General features: G+C 45.6%; 1 protein-coding gene across 2 annotated transcripts in view; it reads right to left on the bottom strand.

Annotated features, from left to right (window-relative positions):
* Position 1: 1 nt before the first annotated feature.
* Positions 2-23,038, bottom strand: part of rab11fip3 (RAB11 family interacting protein 3 (class II)) — a 78,348-nt gene continuing 55,311 nt past the window's right edge. Inside the window, exons 5-15 of one of the 2 annotated variants that reach the window (XM_052021181.1) lie at positions 18,285-18,410; positions 17,704-17,835; positions 13,604-13,639; positions 11,712-11,802; positions 11,168-11,271; positions 10,390-10,530; positions 5,281-5,362; positions 4,416-4,553; positions 3,198-3,353; positions 2,972-3,112; positions 2-2,562 (exon numbers count right to left, since the gene is read on the bottom strand). In XM_052021181.1, coding sequence (XP_051877141.1) covers positions 2,431-2,562; positions 2,972-3,112; positions 3,198-3,353; positions 4,416-4,553; positions 5,281-5,362; positions 10,390-10,530; positions 11,168-11,271; positions 11,712-11,802; positions 13,604-13,639; positions 17,704-17,835; positions 18,285-18,410 — 1,279 coding nt within the window. In that variant the 3' untranslated portion in view covers positions 2-2,430. Of the gene's footprint in view, positions 2,563-2,971; positions 3,113-3,197; positions 3,354-4,415; positions 4,554-5,280; positions 5,363-10,389; positions 10,531-11,167; positions 11,272-11,711; positions 11,803-13,603; positions 13,640-17,703; positions 17,836-18,284; positions 18,459-23,038 lie in introns of both variants that reach the window. The other variant, XM_052021180.1, reaches the window with a different exon arrangement.

The raw sequence follows: 23,038 nt of genomic DNA on the forward strand, positions 1-23,038 counted from the left end.
ATTATTGCTGTAGATTTTAATTAGTCAGTGTCTGGATGCTTACAGTAGCCATATCACCATTCATTCCATATCTCTGCACCAAAAAAGCCAGTCTATACAGATTTGCAAACCCAGTATTTCTGTACAGTTACAACTACCACGGATGATCAATGCAATATTTATTCCCTGGTTGCCAGGCAGGTTCTGTATAAACAGCAAGTATTGATGCTTAGATTAGCTCTGGTGATGAGACAGTACACAAACCAGTATCAGAATTTTGTTTAAAAACAGTTCGAGCTAAATCTCACATTGGTTTTCAGTTGTAGGGACAGTACATTGATAAGACTATTTGCATTTGAGACATTTTGTACATTTTAACAGTATCATCTTCTTCATGGTAACGAGTGCGACTTAATGCATTCTCCACAAAGAAATCAACATTCAACCTGCTTCCCTCTCAGTTTCCGACTATATACAGACACAATCTATTGACTTTACAAAATTGAGAAGCTCTCAAGAGATTCCACTGAATGCACTGGTTATCTGACTCCAGTACAAATCTGCCTTCATTCTATAAAAAATAACTTTCTACTGTAAAGGATAGAAAATTCCAAATATACATCGATTTACACCAGAGACAATGCAGCAAAGTTTACAAGCAGACAGCAATGCCTTGCATCAGACTTTTTGCAGGAGAGGCACTGGGAGAACTCAGAGCTGAAACACCCAAGGACCTCATTATGTAACAGAACATCTTTCTTTGCACAGGGTTAAAGAAAGCGGACTGAAAGCAGAGGCTCTACCACTAGCAACCTTTGTTGCTCAGTGAGAGACCAATTACCCTCGTCCACATGGATGCAATGTACCAGCTATCGGCAAGCCAAGGAATAAGCATTCCCTCCAATCTCATGGCAACTTTCCCATTGGCAACCAAGACCGAGGAAAGGCCCTGAGCAACAGTTTACCACAATGCTGCAAGGGAAGAGGAATCAGCATAACCGAGCTGTGCAGTTCTGTGTAATAAGATACTCTCAATACCAGAGGCAACTTGCAGTCTACAGCTCTCCCACCCCTGACCCAAGCATAGAGCTTTACTGATGTATTCATCTTTACCAGCAAATAGTCTCAACCCCTCAGCTATTGGGTCTTGAAATGTGCTCAGCTAATTTTTTAAACAAAGGTGAGGGAGTAAATGGTAAGTACTAAATAAATATTGTAGTGACACTGGGCACCTAGGTTCATTTGCACAGACCTCAGGTCTGATGAGTGGGTGAACTAGGACAGTACACAGGAGCATCACCGTACAGCCATGTTAAACTACTAATATCAGTGCAACAATGGTAGGGGAAAACTAGCGAGCAGGTGTGCAAACACCTGGTGTCAGTTACAAGTGTCATTGACAAATTTTGTACAAAGCAGTTAGTGTTACTGGTGTTTGACAGTGAGGTGTGTTACATCCTTGTGGTAGTGCAATCAGTATGTAGTGGTGTGTGGGCAATATTTCAGAACTAATATCATTGAACTCATGCACACTGATCTAGGGACTGTGGCTTGTGAAGCACTTCCCTGGACCATTGAAATTTACTTAAGTCTTAATAAAGCCTATTGTGACAGACCTGGGTGTGCTCAATACAACCAATCCTTGTACAGGACAGCTGTTCAAAAAATTCAGCCTGACAAGCCACAATACAAAGTCAGATCAGTACACCGTTTAAGTCCCACAGAAAAAAATTGCTGATTGGATTTCTTGCAAATACCAAGCAACAACATTGCACAACTTAAAAGAAAACTTGTACAGCAAGGAGGAAGAGGGCCAGCTGAGCCAGGAAGACGTTTCTAGATGGACAAACAGTAGATTCATGACCCTGAACGAAAACCGGGGATGGAATCCTAGATACAAGGTGGGACATTGAGCCATGATTCCAGAACAGAAAAAGGCAAGGCAGCTGGATCCACTGTGCTAAACCCAAGCCAGCCCTGTACAGGATCCTGCCAGCTCCCATTTGATGATCTGCTGCTACATGTTCCGTGGACTCCCATAGACACAGCCCAGAGTGGGTGGAACATCATTCCCACTCCTTGAACTTTCAGCAATGCCTTCTGCCACAGTGCTGTTCACCACTCCACTCCCCATCCCCATCATCAATAACGAGTTGCCTCAGTTCACTGAATTTTAATGACAGGATGTACTGTTACTGGCCACGATCTGAGTAGTCCAGTCCTGCGTAGGCCTGTGGTCCATTCTGTGATCCCAACACAAGTGCAACTGTGAACAGAGAACAGAAAACTGCCAGAACCTTGGCACTTGGACAGGAAGACGAAGTGATGCTGTGTGGGATTTACACAGGTCCATGGTTCAAGAGTTAGGACAAAGAATTCTGCAGCCAAATTGCCTCACGATTTACACACAAATGACAGAAGAGCTACTGTTTGTACACTGGTCCCGAGAGGCTAAGAATGTGCCTCAGTTTGTTTGATCTCTAAGATCGCGGGGTTTGTCTCCATGATCGCCACAACAATTCGGTCAATGTAGTCCTGCAGCCTGTAGTTTATCTCTTCCTGTTTCTGAATAGCATCCATAAGCTGTGATAAGACAGAAATTGCATTGTATTGGTCACAGTGCATTTAAACATGACCCCTGGATAGTCTTCCTCAGGTATACACACACAGTCAGGTTTCCCCACCACTACCAGATACAATTACAATATTTAAAAGGCACTTTGGCAGATACTTGGAGAGGAAAGCAGACAGATAGAGGCCTAATGCAGGCAGATGGGACGAGCATTTAGGCATCACAGTTGGTGTGGACAAGTTGGGCCAAAAGATCAGTTTCTGTGCTGTACAGCTATCACAATGACCACAGCCAGCCCAAAGTCAGACTTCAACAGTCACAGGCACAGACTAAATGCTGTGTCTATAAATGGCTGCACTGTTTTTACGATAGATAAGTAAAAGACACAGTGATTTTATGACAAGTCAAAAAACAACTTACTTCATCCCTGGAAACGGAGCTGATTTCTGCAGCCAGTGATTCTGTGATGGAGGCTGTATAAAGACTCTTTGCCCCCTGGATACTCAGGTTAATGATCTGCCCATTCAGCTCATCGTTCTGCTCCTTCAGATTTCGGTTATCCTAGATGGAGCGAGAGGCAATGGGTTAATACCGCTGACTCTCTGTGAGAGACCCAGGGAGGGGCAAGAACTTCAGCCACTTGTACCTGTTTGAGGCGTTTAATCTCCTGCTCCAGCTCAGTCTCTCGATTCCGGCAGTTGTACTCCTGCAGCCCAATGCTGCTCGACCGTCCGCGCAACCTCTCCGCTTCCAGTTTGAACAGTTGCAGCTGCTCCAATTGCTTGCGCAGATCTTCAATAAGCTAGGAGCAGAGGGAAGAGTCAACCACATCCAGGCCAGAGCAGGGAGGGGTACATAATCTGACAGAAATCTGGGCAATGATGCACTCTCTCAAAGACAACCAGGGCCACCATAGAACCATACAGCACAAAACAGGCCCTTCAGCCCACCGTGTCGTGCCGTCCATCAGACCACCCTCACACTACCTAACCCCTTCCTCCCGCATATCCCTCTCTCTCACGTTCCTCCATATGCCTATCCAACAAGCTCTTGAACCTGTTCAATGTATCTGCCTCCACCACCACCCCAGGCAGTGCATTCCATGCACCAACCACTCTCTGGGTGAAAAACCTCCCTCTGACATCTCCCCTGAACCTCCCACCCATAACCTTAAAGCCATGACCTCTCGTCTTGAGCATTGGTGCCCTGGGAAGGAGGCGCTGACTGTCTACTCTATCTATTCCTCTCAGTATTTTATATACCTCTATCATGTCTCCTCTCATCCTCCTCCTTTCCAGTGAATAAAGCCCTAGCACCTTAAGCCTCTCCTCATATTCAATACCCTCCAATCCAGGCAGCATCCTGGTAAATCTCCTCTGCACCCTCTCCAATGCCTCCACATCCTTCCTATAATGAGGCGACCAGAACTGAACACAGTACTCTAAGTGTGGCCTAACTAGAGTTTTGTAAAGCTGCATCATAACCTCGTGGCTCTTAAACTCAATCCCGCGACTTATGAAAGCCAACATCCCATTGGCCTTCTTAACTGCTCTTTCCCCCTGTGAGGCAACTTTCAACGAACTGTGAATATGAACCCCCAGATCCCTCTGCTCCTCCACACTGCCAAGTACCTTGCTGTTTACCCTGTACTCTGCCCTGGAGTTTGTCCTTCCAAAGTGTACCACCTCACACTTCTCCGGATTGAACTGCATCTGCCACTTGTCACCACTAGGGTTTCAGATGATTCACTGTTCAAACAACTCTCTGCCTTTCAGTGAAGTGCTTCAAACAGCGAGGCCTTTGCTCCTTTGGGCAGAGACAGGGAGAACGGGAAGAGAAGGTGCAAAGAAAAAAAAAGTCTCACCTCTTGAGTGGTTTCCTTTTCTTTCTGGAATTGGTATTTCTTGTGCAAGAGTCTGTCTGACAACTTCTGGTTGTTCTCCTGCTCTTCCTTCAACTTCTGTATCAGATCATCCATTTCATCCAAGAGCTTCCTCTTCTCCTGAAACAGTAAGGGCCTCAGTGACAGCACTCGGTACAACAGGAAGCACTGGGGGTGAAGACCCCTCCCCCATCACCAACCTTCCCCTCCTCCCCCAGAGAGGTGAGGCCCCACCTTCCCCAACAGTGAGTACAGAACCTACTCTCAGCACTTCCCACCAGGTGAAGCTCCACCTCCACTGAGGCACCAACACCTGGCCACCGTCACGAGTCAGGTCTGTCAGTGACAGCAGCTCAGTGAACAGTGAGCAATGCAGACTGGTTGAAACCAGCATGTATGTTACTGAAGCAGTGATACAGAAGTCAGGGCTAATGGACAGGAGCAGCTGGCAAATTTAAATCCAGTTCATTGAATAAACTAGAACTGGAAAACCAGCGGTGATAATGGCCACACCGCCATGTTTCAGGGAAGGTGAGGAATCCGTTGCAGACTGGGCTTTTGTGACCAAGACCCACAGTAAATGTGGCTGATTTTTAACTTCCCAGGAAGTCTTGTAGTTCAGGGGGTGTTAGGGATGGACGGATACCAAACCTGCCAACATTGACACCCTATGAATAATGAACGACTTGCAGTGAGGGGACAGATTGATTGGTACAGTCTAGTGTCAGGCAGCAGTACAACTGGGTTAAATCCAGTGCTGGCGTTATAACTGTACCAATGAGAAATTCAAGTTACTCCCACTCTGCTTCAGGTAAAGTGGTATCCAACAAACCAAACATGGAAGTACCTCCTCCAGCCTCTCGACATTGGCCCGAAGGCAGGGAATGCATGCTCGTAGCTCACTGTTCTCCTCATCCAGCTGCTGTAACCTGCCAGCAAACACATGCACAAATGTCATTTCCTTTTGGTTCATTGATGAAGGTTCCAATTGTTCATTCTTGACCAACTAGTGTGCCCTGTACCTCCTTCACTGTGCAGGGAGCAAGTGTTGACCATCTACTGTGGGCTCACTAATACAGGAGCAGATCTCAATGTTCACCCACCAGTCAACTACACACTCAACTACAGGGTGAAACTCAACGCTAAAGTCAGGCAAGATTCCAATTCAAGTTTAATGTTTCAATGTTTTTCTGAGCTATAAATTGAACTCACTGCTTCTGCTAAATGAACAGGATGTCCCCTTCACAAACAGCACCAACATGATGTACAGCACCAATCCTTATCACACAGAAAGCAACTTGGGCAAGTCCGAACATGCTGAAATGCAAAAAGAATTGACAATGGTGTACAGTAGTGGCAGCGGGTGGGAGTGGAAGAGAATACCTGGTCAGAGAAAACTCACTGAACACACACAGGAACAGAAAACAGGAGCAGGAGGCCACTTGGCCCCTCAATATTGCCCGACCATTCAATATGATCATAGCTAATCTGCCCCAGCCCTCATCTCCTCTTCTGTTCCAGTTCCATGTTGCTATCAGTTCTCCAATCTTTCAACAAAAAGTATCTCCCTCCTCATTAAATACCCCCCATGATCCAGCCTCCACCTCTCCCTGGTGGAGAGAATTCCAGTGTTTTAAATGATTGCCCCCTTATCTTGCAAGGAATGTCCCCTCATTCAGGACGCTCTCAGTAGTGGAAACATCTCAACATCCACCTTGTCATGCCCCGTCAGGATCTTCATGTTCCATTAAGATCACCCCTCACTCTTCTGAACTCTGAAGAATACAGATCCAACTTTTTTTTTTAGCCGCTTGTGATAGTAATTCCTGGGAAGAGGGGATTGTCCTGAGTGAATCTCCATTGGACTGTCTCCAATGCGACTATATCCTACCTTAAGCAAGGATGTTGTTTTGAGCTGTAAACTGAACCATTGCTTCTGCTAAATGAACAGCATGTCCTCTTCACAAATGACAACAGCATGTATAACACTGATGCTTGTCACCATCTCTCTGCGCTCCCTTTGAACTCACCAGGTTCAGTCGAAGATTTAATTGTACCATTCTGTGTAACATTTAAGGTGAATTTAAAATGTGTTGGAGTATTAATTGGAACAACATCCTATTGAAAAGCTGCCAACCCAGCACCAAAGTGCCCAGCCTGTCAGATTCATGGCGTTTTACTGTACCTCCTTATTTTTAAATGAACATCCTTGCACCAGAGCACCTCCATCCCTCTGAACTTCACTGCTCTGCAACCTCTCCAGTTAGACAATAGTTTTGATTCCTCTTACGTGACCTCACACTCTCCTACTTGCCAAGTTTTCGCCCACTCAACCTCTCTACATGCTGTAGTCACAACATCCCCATCACAACATGCCCTCCCATTTGTGTGCCATTGGCAGACTTGGATATCTTACACTGCACCTCCAGGTTAGTAACATAAGTCGTAAATAATTGAGAGCCAAGAACTCGTTGCATCCTCCCAATCTGAGAAAGACCCGTTTATTCCAGCTCTGCCTGCTGTGATGACCAGTCTTCAATCCGTGCTGACACACTCCCTCAGTACTGAGCTCTCACCTTGTGCACCAGCCTTGTGTGTGCTAACTTGTCAAGTGCCACATCTACAGGTTCCTCTCGATCAACTCTGCTTGTCACATCCTGAGAATTCAACAACAATTTACTTCTCCATAAAACCACGTTGACTTGGTTTCATTAAGATTTTCTAAATGACTCACTATTTTGCCATTGATTAGCGACTCCACACCTTGCCAGCAGACGTTAAGCTAACAGTCCTATAGTTTCTCACCTTGTCTCCCTCCCTTTTAGAAGCACATCCTGCCTGCTGTTTTCCAGCCTGCCGGTACCCTCCCTGAACTCTGAGTTTAACAGAAAAAACAACCAATTGCAGACATCTACTTTAAAACCCTTTGCTGCAGACCACTGGGTGCTGGTAACTCGTCTGCCGGTAACTCGTCTGCCAGTGACTCGTCTGCCTTCAGTCCCATTAGTTTTTCCATTCCCTTGTCCCTCATGACTGGGATTGCTACAACTTTTTCCATACTGTTTGGACCTACTCTTATCTTTGGGATATTTGCGGTATCCTCACTGTAAAGGCTGGTGCACAGTGTTGGTTTACTGTATCCGCCACTTCCTTGTTTCCTGTTAGTCATTCTCCAGCCTCCCCACACTGATCCGAGCTACCTGATTTCTTTTTACATGTCCATAGAAACTCAGTTTGTTGTTACTTTCAAGTTCTCTCTCAATCCATCTTCTCCTTCCCTGTTAGCGAATTAGCCTCACTGCTGGTTTTTGTAAAATTCCCAGTCCTCCGGTCTACCACCAGCTCTTGCCACTTTGTATGATGTAATCTTTGATTTTACATTTTCCTTGACTGTTTGTTAACTGTGGATGGATCATCTTTCTCATGGAATCCTGCTTTCTAATTGGGATAGATCTCTGCTAAGCGTTATGAAGTAGCTGTCACCCACTGACTTACCCGAGCCTATTTCAGTTCATTCCAGACAACTCTACCTTCATACCTTTGTAATTGCCCTAATTTAAGTTGAGGACCCGCCTTCGGACCCGAGTGCGTGCCCTCGCATTGTATCTGGAATTCTACCTGCCAGTGTCTGCAGTCAATTGGCCTGTTGAAGTTAAAGCCAAGAGAAGGTTATCAGGACTAATTATCACCCATGTCACGGTGTGCACTGATTGTCTGACAACACAAGGTCATGCTAAAGCCTGACGGCATGAAGGAGGCCTTTCATCCAAAACCTCAGCAGCATCTGTGGAGAAGCAGCTAACAGTTCTGATCAATGATCCATCCAAAAGTGAGGAAGTTTCATTGCAGGGAGGGGGAGGGGGATACAGGGGACATCTGTGACAGGGTAGAAACTGTGGTTGCCCAGATTATCACTTTTGAAGCTGCCTAGTCAATGGGGGGGGGTTAGAATTAAAGCACAATGGGACTGAAAGGCAGAGCACAGCAGTCGTTGGAAGTACCCAGCAGATCATGCAGCATGCGTAGAGGAAAAAACGAGTTCACGTCGCAGGACGGTGATCATACATCAGGACTGACTGGTTCTGATACAAATAGGAAAGGCTGGTTACCTGAAACCGTTGAATAGGGTCCTGAAGGATAGCTAGACAGAAGGTATTGTACATACCATGTATTAGCAAAGTAAGAGGTCAGAATGGGAGTGGGGTAGAGAACTCAAGTGACACTTGCAGACAGAACAGAGGTCACCCAAATCTGCGTTTAGTTTCACCATTGTGAATGCAAGTGAATCTGCTTCATCCAAAGGACTGCTCGTGTCCCTGGGTGGTGGGAAGGGACGAGATAAAGGCAGCCAAGGGACCAAAGCAGTCACCTTCACCTGCACTTCTAGTCCATCGTACTCTAATCTACGATCATGTGTAGCTGGTAAATCGGTTTATTATCGTCATGTGTACTGAGGTACAGTGAAAAAAACTGATTCACGCGCCATCCATACAGATCATTTCATCACATCAGTACATCAAGGTAGTACAAGGGAACAGTCATACCAGAATGCAGTCTGTAGGTAGGAGGGATTAGCCCCATCTTTTATTTCATATTTCCAGCATTAGAAGTTTTTTTGAATCTTTGATCTAAAAACTCTTGGCAATGAACTCCACATACACATTACAGAAGACTGACCTACACCATCACCGCCGGTTAGAGACTGAACAAATGAGAAACGTATCCAGTTTGCCATCGCCCTCCATCACCTGTTTGAGGCGGTGCCCCTGTCGATTGCATTCACGATCATTTCCACCTCACCCCTGGACACCAGACTGCTGCTAAGGTTATGGCCGACTACTGGTTAACTGAAGCTGTGTGGTGTTATTATTGATGGGATCTCTGTAGTTTCTAAAGACTCACTTTCTTCTTCACATGCCTGGGCTCATTATTGCACTGATCATTTCAGCAGAATATTACTGTAGGAGAAAGGCAGGGAAGACCCCAAGCCCTTCCTCCCCGCTCTCACAAACCCAACCCCTTCCTCCAATGACCTCCCAGCCATCAAATAGCAGCTATCAAAAGAACTCTGACAACAACCAGGCATTTTCTGACACATGGGTGTTAACATGCATGCCCAATAACATCCACCCCACTAAAGTCCAAACACACCCCACTCACTCCCTCTTCCCTGACCTGAAACACCATTACCACTGCCAAATGCCCCAACATCAACTTGAAGGTCTCTCTTGACCAAAGGGTAAATGAAAAAGCCACGTCTACAAGGATGAGGCAAAGATTGGACATCCCACAGATGGCTCAAGCAGAGACACTGATCAGGAGAGCACAGACCAGTACCTAGGCGGGGACACCTACAACAGCAATGGAGCCCTGATGAAGGGTCTTGACCTGAAATGTTGACAGTTTATTTCCCTCCCTAGATGCTGCCTGACCTGCTGAGTTCCTCCACCATTTTGTGCACATGTTGATCCGGATTCCAGCATCTGCACAATCTCGTGTCAATGGAAAACCCCAACATCCAGGATAGGAGAAACCTGCTCGCCCACAGACTGAGTGCAGCAATTCCCAGAAATCACTGACCATATCAGCTACCAACGATTATCGCCTCTTCCTGAGGAGTTTAACCTGGAGGACCATTGGCCATATCTGATTACCTCAGGTGGTAAACGGAGTGCTGCAGTCCTGCTTCTAGCCCAGGGACAAATTCCTCTTCTGTGGACCCATACAACTTTACTTTCAAGGCAAACTGTGCTGGTGCCCAGGGAAGAGACTTTAACTCAAGAACTAGTATGCTTCACATTGACCTTATCCTTCTCATCAGAAAACAAAGGCTTGTGTCACTCACCAACCTCCAGCCTGGAACCACATCATTCACACCAAGTCTGAGCTATCCAGTCTGTGCCAGGGTGGAGGAAGAGGTCTGCACCAGCACTCACTCATTATAATGGACAGTTACCTGGTGTGCAGATTCTCCATTTCAATGACTTGTTCTCGCTCCACTTTGCTCAGAACATCTTTCTGTTTTTTTATTTCCTCCAGTAACATCTGTTCGGACTTGGTTTCCTGCTCTTTCAGCTGTTCTTCCAATGCATTTGCCCTGTTTGGAGAGAGCCAGGGAATGAGCTCTTGCATTGCCCCCACACCAGTGACGAATCCCTGCCTTCACTAGTCTTACATGGGATTATTTTTAGCAACAATGTTCAGCAAGCCCTTTTACAGACTGTTCACAGATGTGCCAGAACTGTACTCAGGAGGGAGGAGCATACAGTGGCATTTAACTTACCCACCTGTTTAACTAGTTACCAGATCTTTTAACTACTAAACACAACAAAACCTTGCACTCCAATATAGCAAGATAACACTTAGTGAAGCAAAACTTGCATCAAACAGAACAGCACCTAGCTCAAAGGTGGGTTTAAAGAGTGATGAGGAGACAGGGGTAGAGGTCAATGGTTTCGGGAGGAGTTTCAGGGGTTGTACAACCCTGCTGATGGGGGAAGCAACTAAAATGAATTGGAAAATGGGGTATCAATGCAAATGTGATCAGTCTCCTCCCCACGCTTCCCCTCTCCCCCACCTCCCCCACCAAAAGTGACATTTTAAAAGTGCGAATGCAATTTAAAACACTGCATCAATGCAGTCAGTAGGTAGAGTGTTGTGGGACTGAAAAACTGACCAAGACCCTGATTGACACACAGACGCGGTGAGCCGTAACCCCTCCCCAGGGCTCCTACCTGTGCACCAGATGCAGGTTCTCCTGCTTAAGGCGACTGTGGACTTCTCCATTGGTTGTATTTTCCTGCTCCAGCTCTGTAACTCTCTTCTCCAGGAACATCACCTGCCCAGCAAACAGAGGGAGAAACAGACAGTGTGATGGACTGCTCCCTGTGTGCGGAGACTGAGGCTGCAATGGCAGAGGAAGGACCATGGGCAAGGTGGGTTACTGCCCTCCCTCCAGTCCTTTCACTCAGCCATGCTCCAACAGTGGAAACTCAAGCCCTGCAGTAGCTGCTCAGAGCTTGGACACTGCTGATGAGCGACACCAGTCCGATGGGCAGCACCGCGCCACAGCAGGGGAACCAGCTGAGTGGTGGGAGGAATGGAGCAGCTCTGCAAATGTAGAGCAGGGGGCTTTACTACAGAGCTGGGCTCAAGCCCATTCACCCAGATCAAAATGTCCAAAAAATAACTGTCTACAAACAAAAAGCACCACACAGTGGGTCTATTCAGAGTTGATGCTCAAAAAAATGCAAGCTTCTGTTAAATTCAAAGGCTGACCTGCTCAGTGAGATCCGCAGGCAAGTGGCCCAACATGCTCGCAGCCAGGTCCTCCATGCTGTCACTGCCGGCTGTGCTGCTCTGGAGGTGCCTGCAATGAAAGAATGTTCTCAGTGTTGACTGGTGAAGGCAGCTCCCACAGCTGGGAGCACAGTGCAAGCACTCTTTGTGTTGGAGATACGGAGGGTGTGAGCTCGGGCGAGCTGTGCCAGGCGCACTACCGCCTGATTGGGCAGCATGTCCGGTACAATCCCTATGTCTGCATCAGCCAACCAGACATCTCAGCAGGAGCCACCTCCCATCACATGGGTACGTGAAGCGAATCAAGCTCATGTTAATCAACAGTTTCAGGGTGAACAGATTCCTGCCCAAATGTCAAATTCCAGCATCCCAAACTAACCCCTCACCTCAAACCATCCACAAGTACATCCACAGAACAGTGCAGCAAGAGGACCTTCACTCCACCATGTCTGTGCTGTCCATAATGCCAGTCTAACTAACCCTGCCTGCCTGCACAAGGTCCGTATCACCATTCCCTGCCTGTTCGTTTGTCTAAATACCTCTTAAACACTGCTGTTGTATCTGCTCCCACCCCCTCCCCCAGAGCATGGTCCAAGCACCTAACAAAAAAATACCCGCTTTGTAAATCTGCTTTAAACTTTCCCCCCTTTTGAGATAAGATTTCTTTATTAGTCACATGTATTTCACTGTGTGTTTCGATGTACATCTTTCCGTGTAGTGTTCTGGGGGCAGCCCGCAAGTGTCGCCACGCTTCTGGCGCCAACATAGCATGCCCACAACTTCCTAACCCGTACGTCTTTGGAATTTGGGAGGAAACCGGAGCACCCGGAGGAAACCCATGCAGACACGGGGAGAACGTACAAACTCCATACAGACAGCAGCCAGATTTGAACCCGGGTCACTGCCGCTGTAAAGCGTTACACTAACCGCTACACTACTGTGCATCTTAAAGCTATGTCCTCTAGTATTTGGCATTTCCATCCTGGGAAAAGAACTGGCCATCTGCGCTCTGTGCCTCTCATTATTTTATAAACTTCTATCAAGTCTCCCTTCAACCTCTGATGCTTCAGAGAAAACAACCCAAGTTTGTCCTTATAGCTCATACACTACATTCCAGGCAATATCAATGCCCTGACTGATGAAGGCATGCATGCCATACACCACCTTTACCACCCTGTCCACGTGTTGCCACTTTAAGGGAGCTATGCACTGGTGTTCAAAGATCCCTCTGGACATCACCCAGAGGGGCTGGATCATTTCAACGTGAAAACTGACACCTTAACCAGGAGCCACCATCTCCCAGTTCACACTCAGACACCAGTCTAGTCATTACCCTCATCACTCCACTCAGCCCAACCCCCCACCCCACAACCCCTACACCCCCACCCCCAACTCAGTTTGACAACATGGTGCCTGAAAAGCCCACAGAGAAAGTTAGTCCCTGCGATCACATTTGGTTGAATATATCTGTGCAATAGATAGCACCGCCAACCAAATCAAATGGAGGGGTAAGAAAGTGTGTGCAGGACTCAAGACAGTCCTGCTACACTTACTCAGGCAAGTACATCTGAAATACCAGTCACCAACTCTCAGAACCAGCTGAAATCTGAAACTGTTAGTTGTGCAAAACTGGCATTACTTCCATACCCTGCAACACACTGCACTAGCTTTCAGCAGCCACTTGAGATCTGTGCCACATGAAGCATCTTCTCATCGTACAAGTTACATCAGCAGCAACAAGTGCTTGCGCAGGTTCTCCAGCATACTCTCTCTTTGACCATCACTTACCCCTCTATTGCCAAAAATCAATAGAAACCTTTACTAACCCCTTCACATTAAGCTTCCAGACTCCAACCACACTCTCTACTTACCGAGCCACCTTCTTGCTGCTGAGTCTCATGATGGGGCTAAAAGCAGAAAAACAGGATGTAGAATCAGGAAAATGAGACTGGAACAGAGGAAGCAGGAAACTGGGAAATTCATAGCCCCGCTCTTAATTAACTGCTCCAAACGGAAAAAGCAGAGTGCTTGGGCCACCACTTAACATTCATTCTTCACACATCGGTTCATTGGTTAAAGGTGCACATACCTCACCTAATGACATGCAAACATCGAGCACGGCAGACACAAGGAGGGGGCTTGGTGCAGTCACTCTGTACGGCCACTGTTCAAAGTTATGGTCAATATTCGGGGGGGGGGGGGCGCGCAGGTCTGCAGCAACAATTAATACCCTACAATTGCCCCAAATGACATCCTATGGCCATTACCCAGGATCAACTGAAATTAACTTAACAGTAAACTCAAGATATTAACATGCACCGATTTCAGAAACTCAAAAGGCAAATGTGCAAACTGCAGTCACACCTCATTCACAGGAATCCACTGGGGACAGGAACATGGACAGACAACTGCCCTCCCAGTCCGGTACCCAAGTGTATTAGTGGGGCACCACCCCAAGAAGTGCTGCTGTTTAACTGAATGTGCTTTCAGGACATTGTGTTACTTTGCCAGCATTATAATATTAACTCCTCTCATCCAGCCAGTGCAGGCTGTGTTGCTTGCTAAGCAGATTCAAACACCATCCAGCCTTCCTCCAACCCCTACCCCCATCAGCCACAAAGCTTGGAATCAGGAAATCCTCAACTGATAAGTGACAACTCTCGCTGATTGCTGGTTGGAGCAGCTTCCCTCTCCTTCTGCTCCCACTGCACTATCCACAGTGAACCTTTAGAGTTACTCCCAAATCCGTTCAGGAACTGTAGAATGAGTGGAATTTGCTTGTTTTATATTCCAATTTAAAAACCAAGGGGGGCAATCTTATTGAAACAAGATCCTAAGGGAGCCTGACAGGGTAGTTAGATGTTTTCTCTAGTGGAAGATTCTCAAGTGAGGGCTCAGATTCAAGATAAAGAGCCAGCCATTTAAAACTGAAGTACAGACATTTCTTATCACAGAAGCTGGGAAATCCCAGGAATTCTCTGTCTCAGAATTGTGGAGCTGGGTCATTAGAAACATTTAAAGTGGAGGTAGATACATCTTTTAAAGATAGAGGAATTGAGGGCTATGTGCAATTGGCATGGAGAAAGGGTTGAGGACAGCAAAGATCAGCCAAGATCATATAGAATGGTGGGAGGGCTGGAGGGGCGAGGGGCCACCTCCTGCCTGTTTCCTTGTGTTCTAGTCCCCATGCAGTGCTCAGCAGTCGTGACCCGTACATTAGCTGAGCAGATGTGGTTCTATACTGGAGGAGAACATCTCCTGGGATCGGTGAGGGGAGGGTGGAAGGGGCCTGATCAGATTTACAGTTTTATTGGTTGCACATCAGGAACTACATAAACACCCCAGAAAGGCCAGTTTTAAATTCAGAAATATCCCTGAGAGTCAAATGCCAAATACTCAAGCATTTACACCAAGAGCCCCCGAGCTCTAGTTCCCATTCGCATTTAAACTTTGCATTTAAACTGTGGTGGCTGGGGAAAGTCCCAATTAACTGCTACTTGACCTTGACTGTACAGCCTGGATCTGTAGATAGGACAACACTTACTGCAGTACAACTGTTCATGAAATATCCCTGTTAACAGCACGGCACAATCATCCCCACTAGGGGGAGAATTTGCTCAGATTTACTGACAAAGCGTCTTCCACCGTGATCAATATGATGATGATATGCATCTCAATATAATCGAGCTGGCCATGACAGCTTGTGGAGGCTTTGGAAAGGATACAGAAGAGGTTTACCAGGATGCTGCCTGGATTAGAGGGCATGAGCTATAAGGAGAGGTTGGGGTTGTTTTCTCTGGAGCATCGGAGGCTGAGGGGACACCTGATAGAAGTTTATAAAGTTATGAGAGGCACAGATAGGGTAGACGGTCAGAGTCTGTTCCCCAGGGTAGGAATGTCAAACACTAGAGGACGTGCATTTAAGGTGAGAAGGGAAAGTTTAAAAGGAGATGTGCAGGGCAAGTGTTTTTTTTAAAACAGTGGTGGGTGCCTGGAGCAGGCTGCCAGTGGTAGTGGTGGAAGCAGATACAATAGGCCTTTAGACAGACACGTGACTATGCAAGGAATGGAGGGACATAGATCATATGCAGGCAAAAGAGATTTAATTTAATTTGGCATCGTGTTCAGAGGAGACTTCATGAGCCAGAGGGCCTGTTCCTGGGCTGTACTGTTCCATGTTCAATGACAATTGCCTGTTTGAGTACAGTAATGAGATGAAAGCACTCACAGTATTATGCTAAACCAGCACAAGGAAAGCAAGTGAATCATCGGCATCAGGAACAGATTGTACAAAGTTCAGAATTAAGAGGGACAAACAGCATAGGTGCAGAGTTCACCAACATTGTGCCTTCTGGATTAGGTCAAATACTCAGAGTCTGGGATTACTTTACCTGTAACAAAATCACTTTCCAGTATCTTGCTGACTCTCAACACCAAACCACTAGTTTAGTACTCAGTGTGAAATAAAGTGCAGCATTTCTTGATAACAGCTGGTGAAAACTTGCGTGTCATGCAAAAAAGTGTATAGAGGAGTAAAACGGTAAAGTTTCAGAGGCTTCAGATAACAGGAGACCAAGGATGATGTTAAATACTGGAAACTTGTGTACAAAGTATTAAGAGGAATACATAGTGAACAGCCAGCACCTCTTTCCCAGGGCACCAATGCTCAATACAAGAGGGCATGGCTTTAAAGTAATGGGTGGGAAATTCAAGGGAGATATCAGAGGAAGGCTTTTTTTTACCCAGAGAGTGGTTGGGGCATGGAATGCGCTGCCTGGGGCGGTGGTGGAGGCACAGGTACATTGGTCAAATTCAAGAGATTGCTAGATAAGCATATGGAGGAATTTAAAATAGAGGGATATGTGGGAGGAAGGGGTTAGACAGTCTTAGGTGAGGTTTAAAGGTCGGCACAACATTGTGGGCTGAAGGGCCTGTATTGTGCTGTACTGTTCTATGTTCTATGAAACCTCTGGCAGAATTACATGCCATTTGTGAGCTGGTCCAGTGTTTAACTCTTAACAGCAAAAAATGCTGGAAACACTCAGCAGTTCAGGGAGCATCTGTGGGAAGATAAACAGTGTTAACGTTTCAGAACTGACCAAGGATCTTTGACCCAACCCGAAACAATAACTGTTTCTTTTTACAAGTAGCTGCCTGGCCTCCACTGTTTCCAGACTTTCAGCTTTTAACTAGACAGCTTGTGCTTGGCTGATGAATGGATTATTGGCAAACAGGGAGAGGTCATGGAACAAAAGGAGACCAAGGAGTAATTTAATTGATATGCACAATTATGAGAGATTTAGCCAAAGTAAATAGCAAGGACCTAATCTGCTGGCAGAGAAGGTGACAGTTAAACTGATTCGTACAATGTTTAGACAAAGGAGCGTTGAACTTTTTGTTAAACTCAGTGGGTCTGGAACTCGCGGCCTAGAAGGGTGTAGGCAGAAACCCTCCCACTTAACCACTACGTGGATGACCACTTAAAAAGCTGCAACCAATAAGAATGCACTCTCAGAAAATAAATCACCGGCTGATAACCTGACCTCTCTACTAAATGCTGTTTCATCACTTGCGCCAGATCGAGTTCCCAGCTCATTACCAGTCGTCACACCAGCCCCACTTATCAAGGAGATGTGACATTCTTGATTTCCAATCTTCACCATGAACTTCCAGAAGAGAGAACTTCTCCTCAACTATTACAACTTTGCCTTTAATCACAGCCTGTGGTACCCAACCTCAGCCCATTAACTTCCACTGGCTTGTCATTTCCCAACACCATTAACCCCTTATTAGTACAGATATCTAGTGCTAATGATTTCACCCAAATGCCCGCTGGCAGCAAGCTTCCCAGTCCAACAGCATTTGGTTCAATTCCATAAAGGTGCAAAACTCCTGCCTCTAAAACAGAAAAAGGATCACCCGCAAATAAGGAAAAACGCCAATCAAAAGCAAGGCAGAACCATGCAGTTACCTATTCATTTCAAGACAGCTGATGCGAGCAGAGAGATCTTCCAGGCGATTGATTTGTTTATGACACTGGGTGCAGTAAAACTCCAGCATCTCTTCCCCAATGATACTTTGTAAAGTTGAAGTGAAATGATCACTGGAAAATCAGAGGGGTCAGTTGGGAGATTAGAGAAGCTATTGATCACAAGGAGACATTTCAGAAGTGACTGGGATGTAGATTTTATATTGCGAAGATTTTCAGAAGAAACATGCAATTCGCTATGCTACCGAGATGAGTGGTTACACAGAACAAGGTTATTTACCCAACTTCTTGGCCCAAAAGTTCCCTTATCACTTAAATATTTCCTTTTTTAGAAGACACAAAATAAATCTATTCACCCGCTTTTCCAGAAAACTGTGTGTGACTGATAAACATCCAAAGGCCAGTGTCATTCATACAGATCTCACTCTTGAACCTGACAACCGACATTCAGCATTCAGAGACAACCGGATGTTGTAGAAACAGCAAGACGGGTCTCCATGATCTGGTCACATGCAATGGAGGCTCTTCCCCAGCAACAGCAACATTTGCCAGCAAGATCTTACCTGGGACAAAGCAGCGACGAGCGATTTAAGTGGCCATTGATGCCAATGCCTCCATCCTGACACAAACTGCTGGATGCAAAGTCATTCTCATTGCTCTCTCCATAATCTTCAAAGTGCTCCTCGGTGCTAAGGAGAGAAATGCTGGAGCTTATCGAGAAGTTATGCTGATGGGTCCTAACAACAGGAAATACCACGAGAGAGAGGAGAGGTTAAATGGCAAAGGAAATCTTTCATATGCTTTTCATTAAAGTGCTGTTACTGATCCACTTTCAAGGTGGTTTCCCTTGTCCTGAGGAAGTTACTGCATGCTGCTGCTACCCTATCACTCTCACTTTCCATGGAAAATAACTGGAGGACACAAGGTACTGGCTGAGTGCATTAAACAGTCTGCCAACCCGCACTATCCAATTTTGATGGATCATTAAACAATGGAGAGGAAGCTCCACGAACATCCTTATCCTTATCCTCCGTGAGGCAGAGCCAGGCACGAAATTACCAGAGAAAGCTTCAGACGGAAGTGGAGAGCAGAGGTTGGCTTCTGCAACACCCAGCAATTCGCTGATTTGGGCAGTTTTGCAGGAAAGTGGCAGCTGAGGCTCTCGATACAAAGTTTGTCGGACGTGGAAACATCTCGACTTAGTGTTGAAGACTTTCCCTCCAGGACTTGCTGCATGTCCAACCAAACCACTCCAATACAGTGGCAGCACTGGCATTGATCAATGTGGAAAACAGCACAAAAACCCCTTTACAAACCCAAACAATTACCACTCTCAATCATAAATCAACTGACAATCCAGCAGTACTTACATAATCCACTATTTGGTTTTGCCAGGACTATTCTGGTCCATGTCTCACATGCCATGGTCCAAACATATACAAAAAAGGCAGGTTCCAAGGACAAGATGAGAGTGACTGCATTTGATGGGAAGGCAGACTTTGACAGGGTGCAACATCAAACAACCCTAGTAATTCTGGAATTAAGGATAAGCTCAGCACTCGGCCAGTATCTTGTGTCCTCTGGTTATTTTCCATGGAATGGCACCCAGAAAGAGAGAGTGAAAGGGTAGCAGCAGCATGCAGTAACTTCCTCAGGACAAGGGAAACCACCTTGAAAGAGCAGCAGAGGAAGGTTCTGCTTGCTACAAGTCAAACATCTGCCCAGGATGTTTCCGCAGGAGTTCCATGGAACAGTGTCCTTGGCCAGTCAACCACCTTCCCTCCATGAGGTCAGAAACAGGGATGGTCAATGATATTTTAAATTTTGCTCAGAACTCCTTAGATGATAAAGGAGTCTGTCCACATCCAGCAATGCCCCGGAGAACATTCAGACATGAAATGCCCAATCAAAAAGAGTTCAACCACTGAGCCTCAATGTTTAAGGCATTTAGCTCTGCCACACTGGCCACCCTCATGAGATCCTGGGAGTCAATGACCACAAACTAAACTGGACCAGGCATGCAATACTGCGACTACACAAGGGTGGGGTTTCCAAACTCTTCAAAGCCTTTCCACAATGCAAAAGTCTGGAGCACATTCTCCACTTAACTGGACACATGCAACTCTAATATTGCAAGTATCGTAATGCCATGGAAACGGTAGCATAGAGGTTAAGTGACTGAACTAGGATGACAGAGGCCAACATACAGAAGAATTCAAATCTTAAAGCAGCTGATGAATCTAAATATGATTAATCAGGGGTAATTAACAAATAATGTGGCCATGACTACTGGACTATTGTAAAACCCCTCTCATTGCCTTATAGGGGAAAGGAAATCTGCAGTCCTTGCTTGGTGTGGCCTTCATGTAATGCAGTTGGCCTTTAATGGGAAATTGCTGGAATCTATTAAGTAGCAATAGGGCACTTAAAAAAATTAGTAGAATTAGGCACAGTCAACATGGATTTATGAAAATAAAGTTGTGTGTGGCAAATCTGGTTTTGAGGTTGTAACTAGAGATAAGAGTGAACACAAAATGCTGGAGAAACTCAGCAGGTCAGACAGCATCTGTGGAGGAAAATAAACAGTTGATGTTTTGGATCGAGACCCTTCATCAAGACTGAAAGTCTCGACCTGAAGTGTTGACTGTTTATTTCCCTCCATAGACGCTGCCTGACCTGCTGAGTTTCTCCAGCATTTTGTGCACGTTGCTCCAGATTCCAGTATCTACAGAATCTCTCGTGTTAGAGTGAACCAGTAGATCTGCTCTATTTGAGCTTTCAAAAAGCCTTTAAAATCTACAACAAACAAGATTAAAACACACCATAATGGAACAATACAATGGTGTAGACTGGTTCACAAACAGAAAGCAGAATTGGAATAAACCGATCATTTGTGGGTTGGCAGGCTGACTAGTGGGATGCCTTGGGGATCTGTGCTGTGACCCAGTTCACAAACTATCGACTATTTGGATGAGGGAATCAGGTCCAACAATATTCAAGCTTTTTTTTGATGGAGGCTTCAGGGTGGCTGATGAGGGAAAGGAGGAAGGGTGACAGGTTAAGCGAATGGACAAGGAGAGGATAGATGGAATACAATGGAAAATGGTAAGATTACCCACTTTGGTAGAAAAAAAGTATAGTTGTTTAGCATCATTTTAAAAAAGCTCATGGTTCAGAGATCTGGAGTTCTTGTAGGCAGATCACATGCAGTTACAGCAAGCAATTCAGAAGGCAAATGGTATGTTGGTCTTTAGAGCAAAAGGATTTAAGCAAAGAACAGAGGCATCTTGTTCCAATTATATATGGCCCTGTCGAGACTGCAGCTGGAATATTGGGTAGAGGCCAGGTCTCCCCACCCAAGGAAGGATATACTTGAAATTGAGAGAGTGCAGTGAAGGTTCACCAGATGGATTCCTAGCGTGACAGGTTTGTCTTACAACAAGGGATTAAGTAGATTGGACCTATATTCTATTGAATTTAGAAAAATGAAAAATAGCCTATCAAGCTGCTAAAATGGTCTAATTGTGGAGTCATGGAATCATACAGCACGGAAGCAGGCCCTTTGGCCCTACCAGTCCATGCCAACCAAGATGCCCAGCTAAGCTGGTACCATTTGCTCATGTTTGGCCTATATCCCTCTGAACCTTTCCCCTCCATGTATCTGTCCAAGTGTATCTTAAATGTTGTTAACGTACCTGCCTCAACCACTTCCTCTGGCAGCTCATTCCAAATATGGACCATCCTCTAGATGGAAAAAGTTGCCCCTTAGGTTGCTATTAAATCTCTTCCCTCTCACTTTAAACTATGCCCTCTAGTTCTTGATTCCCCAACCCTGGGAAAAAGACCAAGTGCATTCACACTATGCCCCTCATGATTTTATACACTTCTACAAGATCAATACACCTCTATAAGGGTTGATGTTTCTGCTGGAGGCAGTGTCTAGAACCATGGATCAGTCTTAACAAGGGATTAGCCATTTAGGACAGATAAAGAGAAATTTCTTCATGCAGCAGGTACTTTGGAATTCTCCAGCCAAGAATGCTGTGGAGGCTCAGTTTCTGATTCCAAAGACGTACGTGTTGATGCCGGAAGTGTGGTGACACTTGCGGGCTGCCCCTAGAACACACTACACAAAAGATGCATTTCACTGTGTTTTGAGGTACATATGACTAAAGATATCTTAATATTCAAAACTCATCTTTCTGTCTTGAATATAAGTCAAGGAATACAGTGCAGAAAAATGACCGAGGGAAAAGATCAGCCATGATCTTACTGAATGCTGGAATAAGTGGCCTTCTTCCGTTTCTTACATTCCCATGGCCTCTAAAATAGCTCAGCAAACCAAACTGCAATAATTCCCTGCTGTGAGCATCAAAACTGGGAACTTAATTATTCAGGGATATTTGATTTTGGGAAGTACAGGCAGGAAGGGAAAGTTGATGGGGTAACACTGTTAATTGGAAATTAAATTGGTTACAAGAGACAACCTCGGTTCAGAAGCCTTTGGCTGGAGGTTAAGAACATCAGGGGAGAGGGGACACTGGTAGGAGCGGTGTATAGATCCTCAAAGTGTGGCCACAATGTAGAAAGAGCATGAATGATGGGGCTGTGTAAAAGAGCAGTGCAATAAATATGGGAGACAAAGCTTCACATAGATGGAGCTAATCAAATGGGAAAGGATAGGGCACCCATAAGAACAAATTCATGGAGCATCACATCAAACTCTTCACCTCTATTTGTACCACTAGCTCATCTACCTGATCATGAATGCTTCCTGGATTTAGATACGAGACCTTTAGGCTTGCTTTATTTTTTTTGCCATTTTTCATCTTTTTTTGTACTCTGGCCTCATTTGCCTCCCGTACTTGATTTCTATCGTTCTCTCTTTCATCTCCGTCCTGGTTTCTCTGCCCTTGAAGATGTTTAGGTTCCTCTCCCCCTACCATTATAGTTTAAACATTCACCAACAGTGCCTGGGTCCCAGTCCTGTCTGGGTGCAGGCTGTCTTGCTTGTATAGGTCCCACTTTTCCCAGAACCATTCCAGGAAACTAAATCCCTCCCTCCTGCACCAGCAATGCACTAATCTAGTTTATTGTCCTGTTCCGATATTTACTAGCACATGGCACAGGGAGTAATCCTGAGATTACCATCTTCAAAACCCTGCTTTTTGATTTCCCAACTCCTTAAATTCATCTTCCAGGAACTCTTTTTTTTAAAAAAAGTCATTTGTCCCATTAAGTACCACAACCACTGTGGACCCTCCCATTCTGGATTCTCTGCAGCCATTCCCTTAACATTTTCAATCCTGACATCAGG

Source organism: Pristis pectinata, chromosome 8, assembly GCF_009764475.1.
Source record: "Pristis pectinata isolate sPriPec2 chromosome 8, sPriPec2.1.pri, whole genome shotgun sequence".
NCBI classification, from domain to species: domain Eukaryota; kingdom Metazoa; phylum Chordata; class Chondrichthyes; order Rhinopristiformes; family Pristidae; genus Pristis; species Pristis pectinata.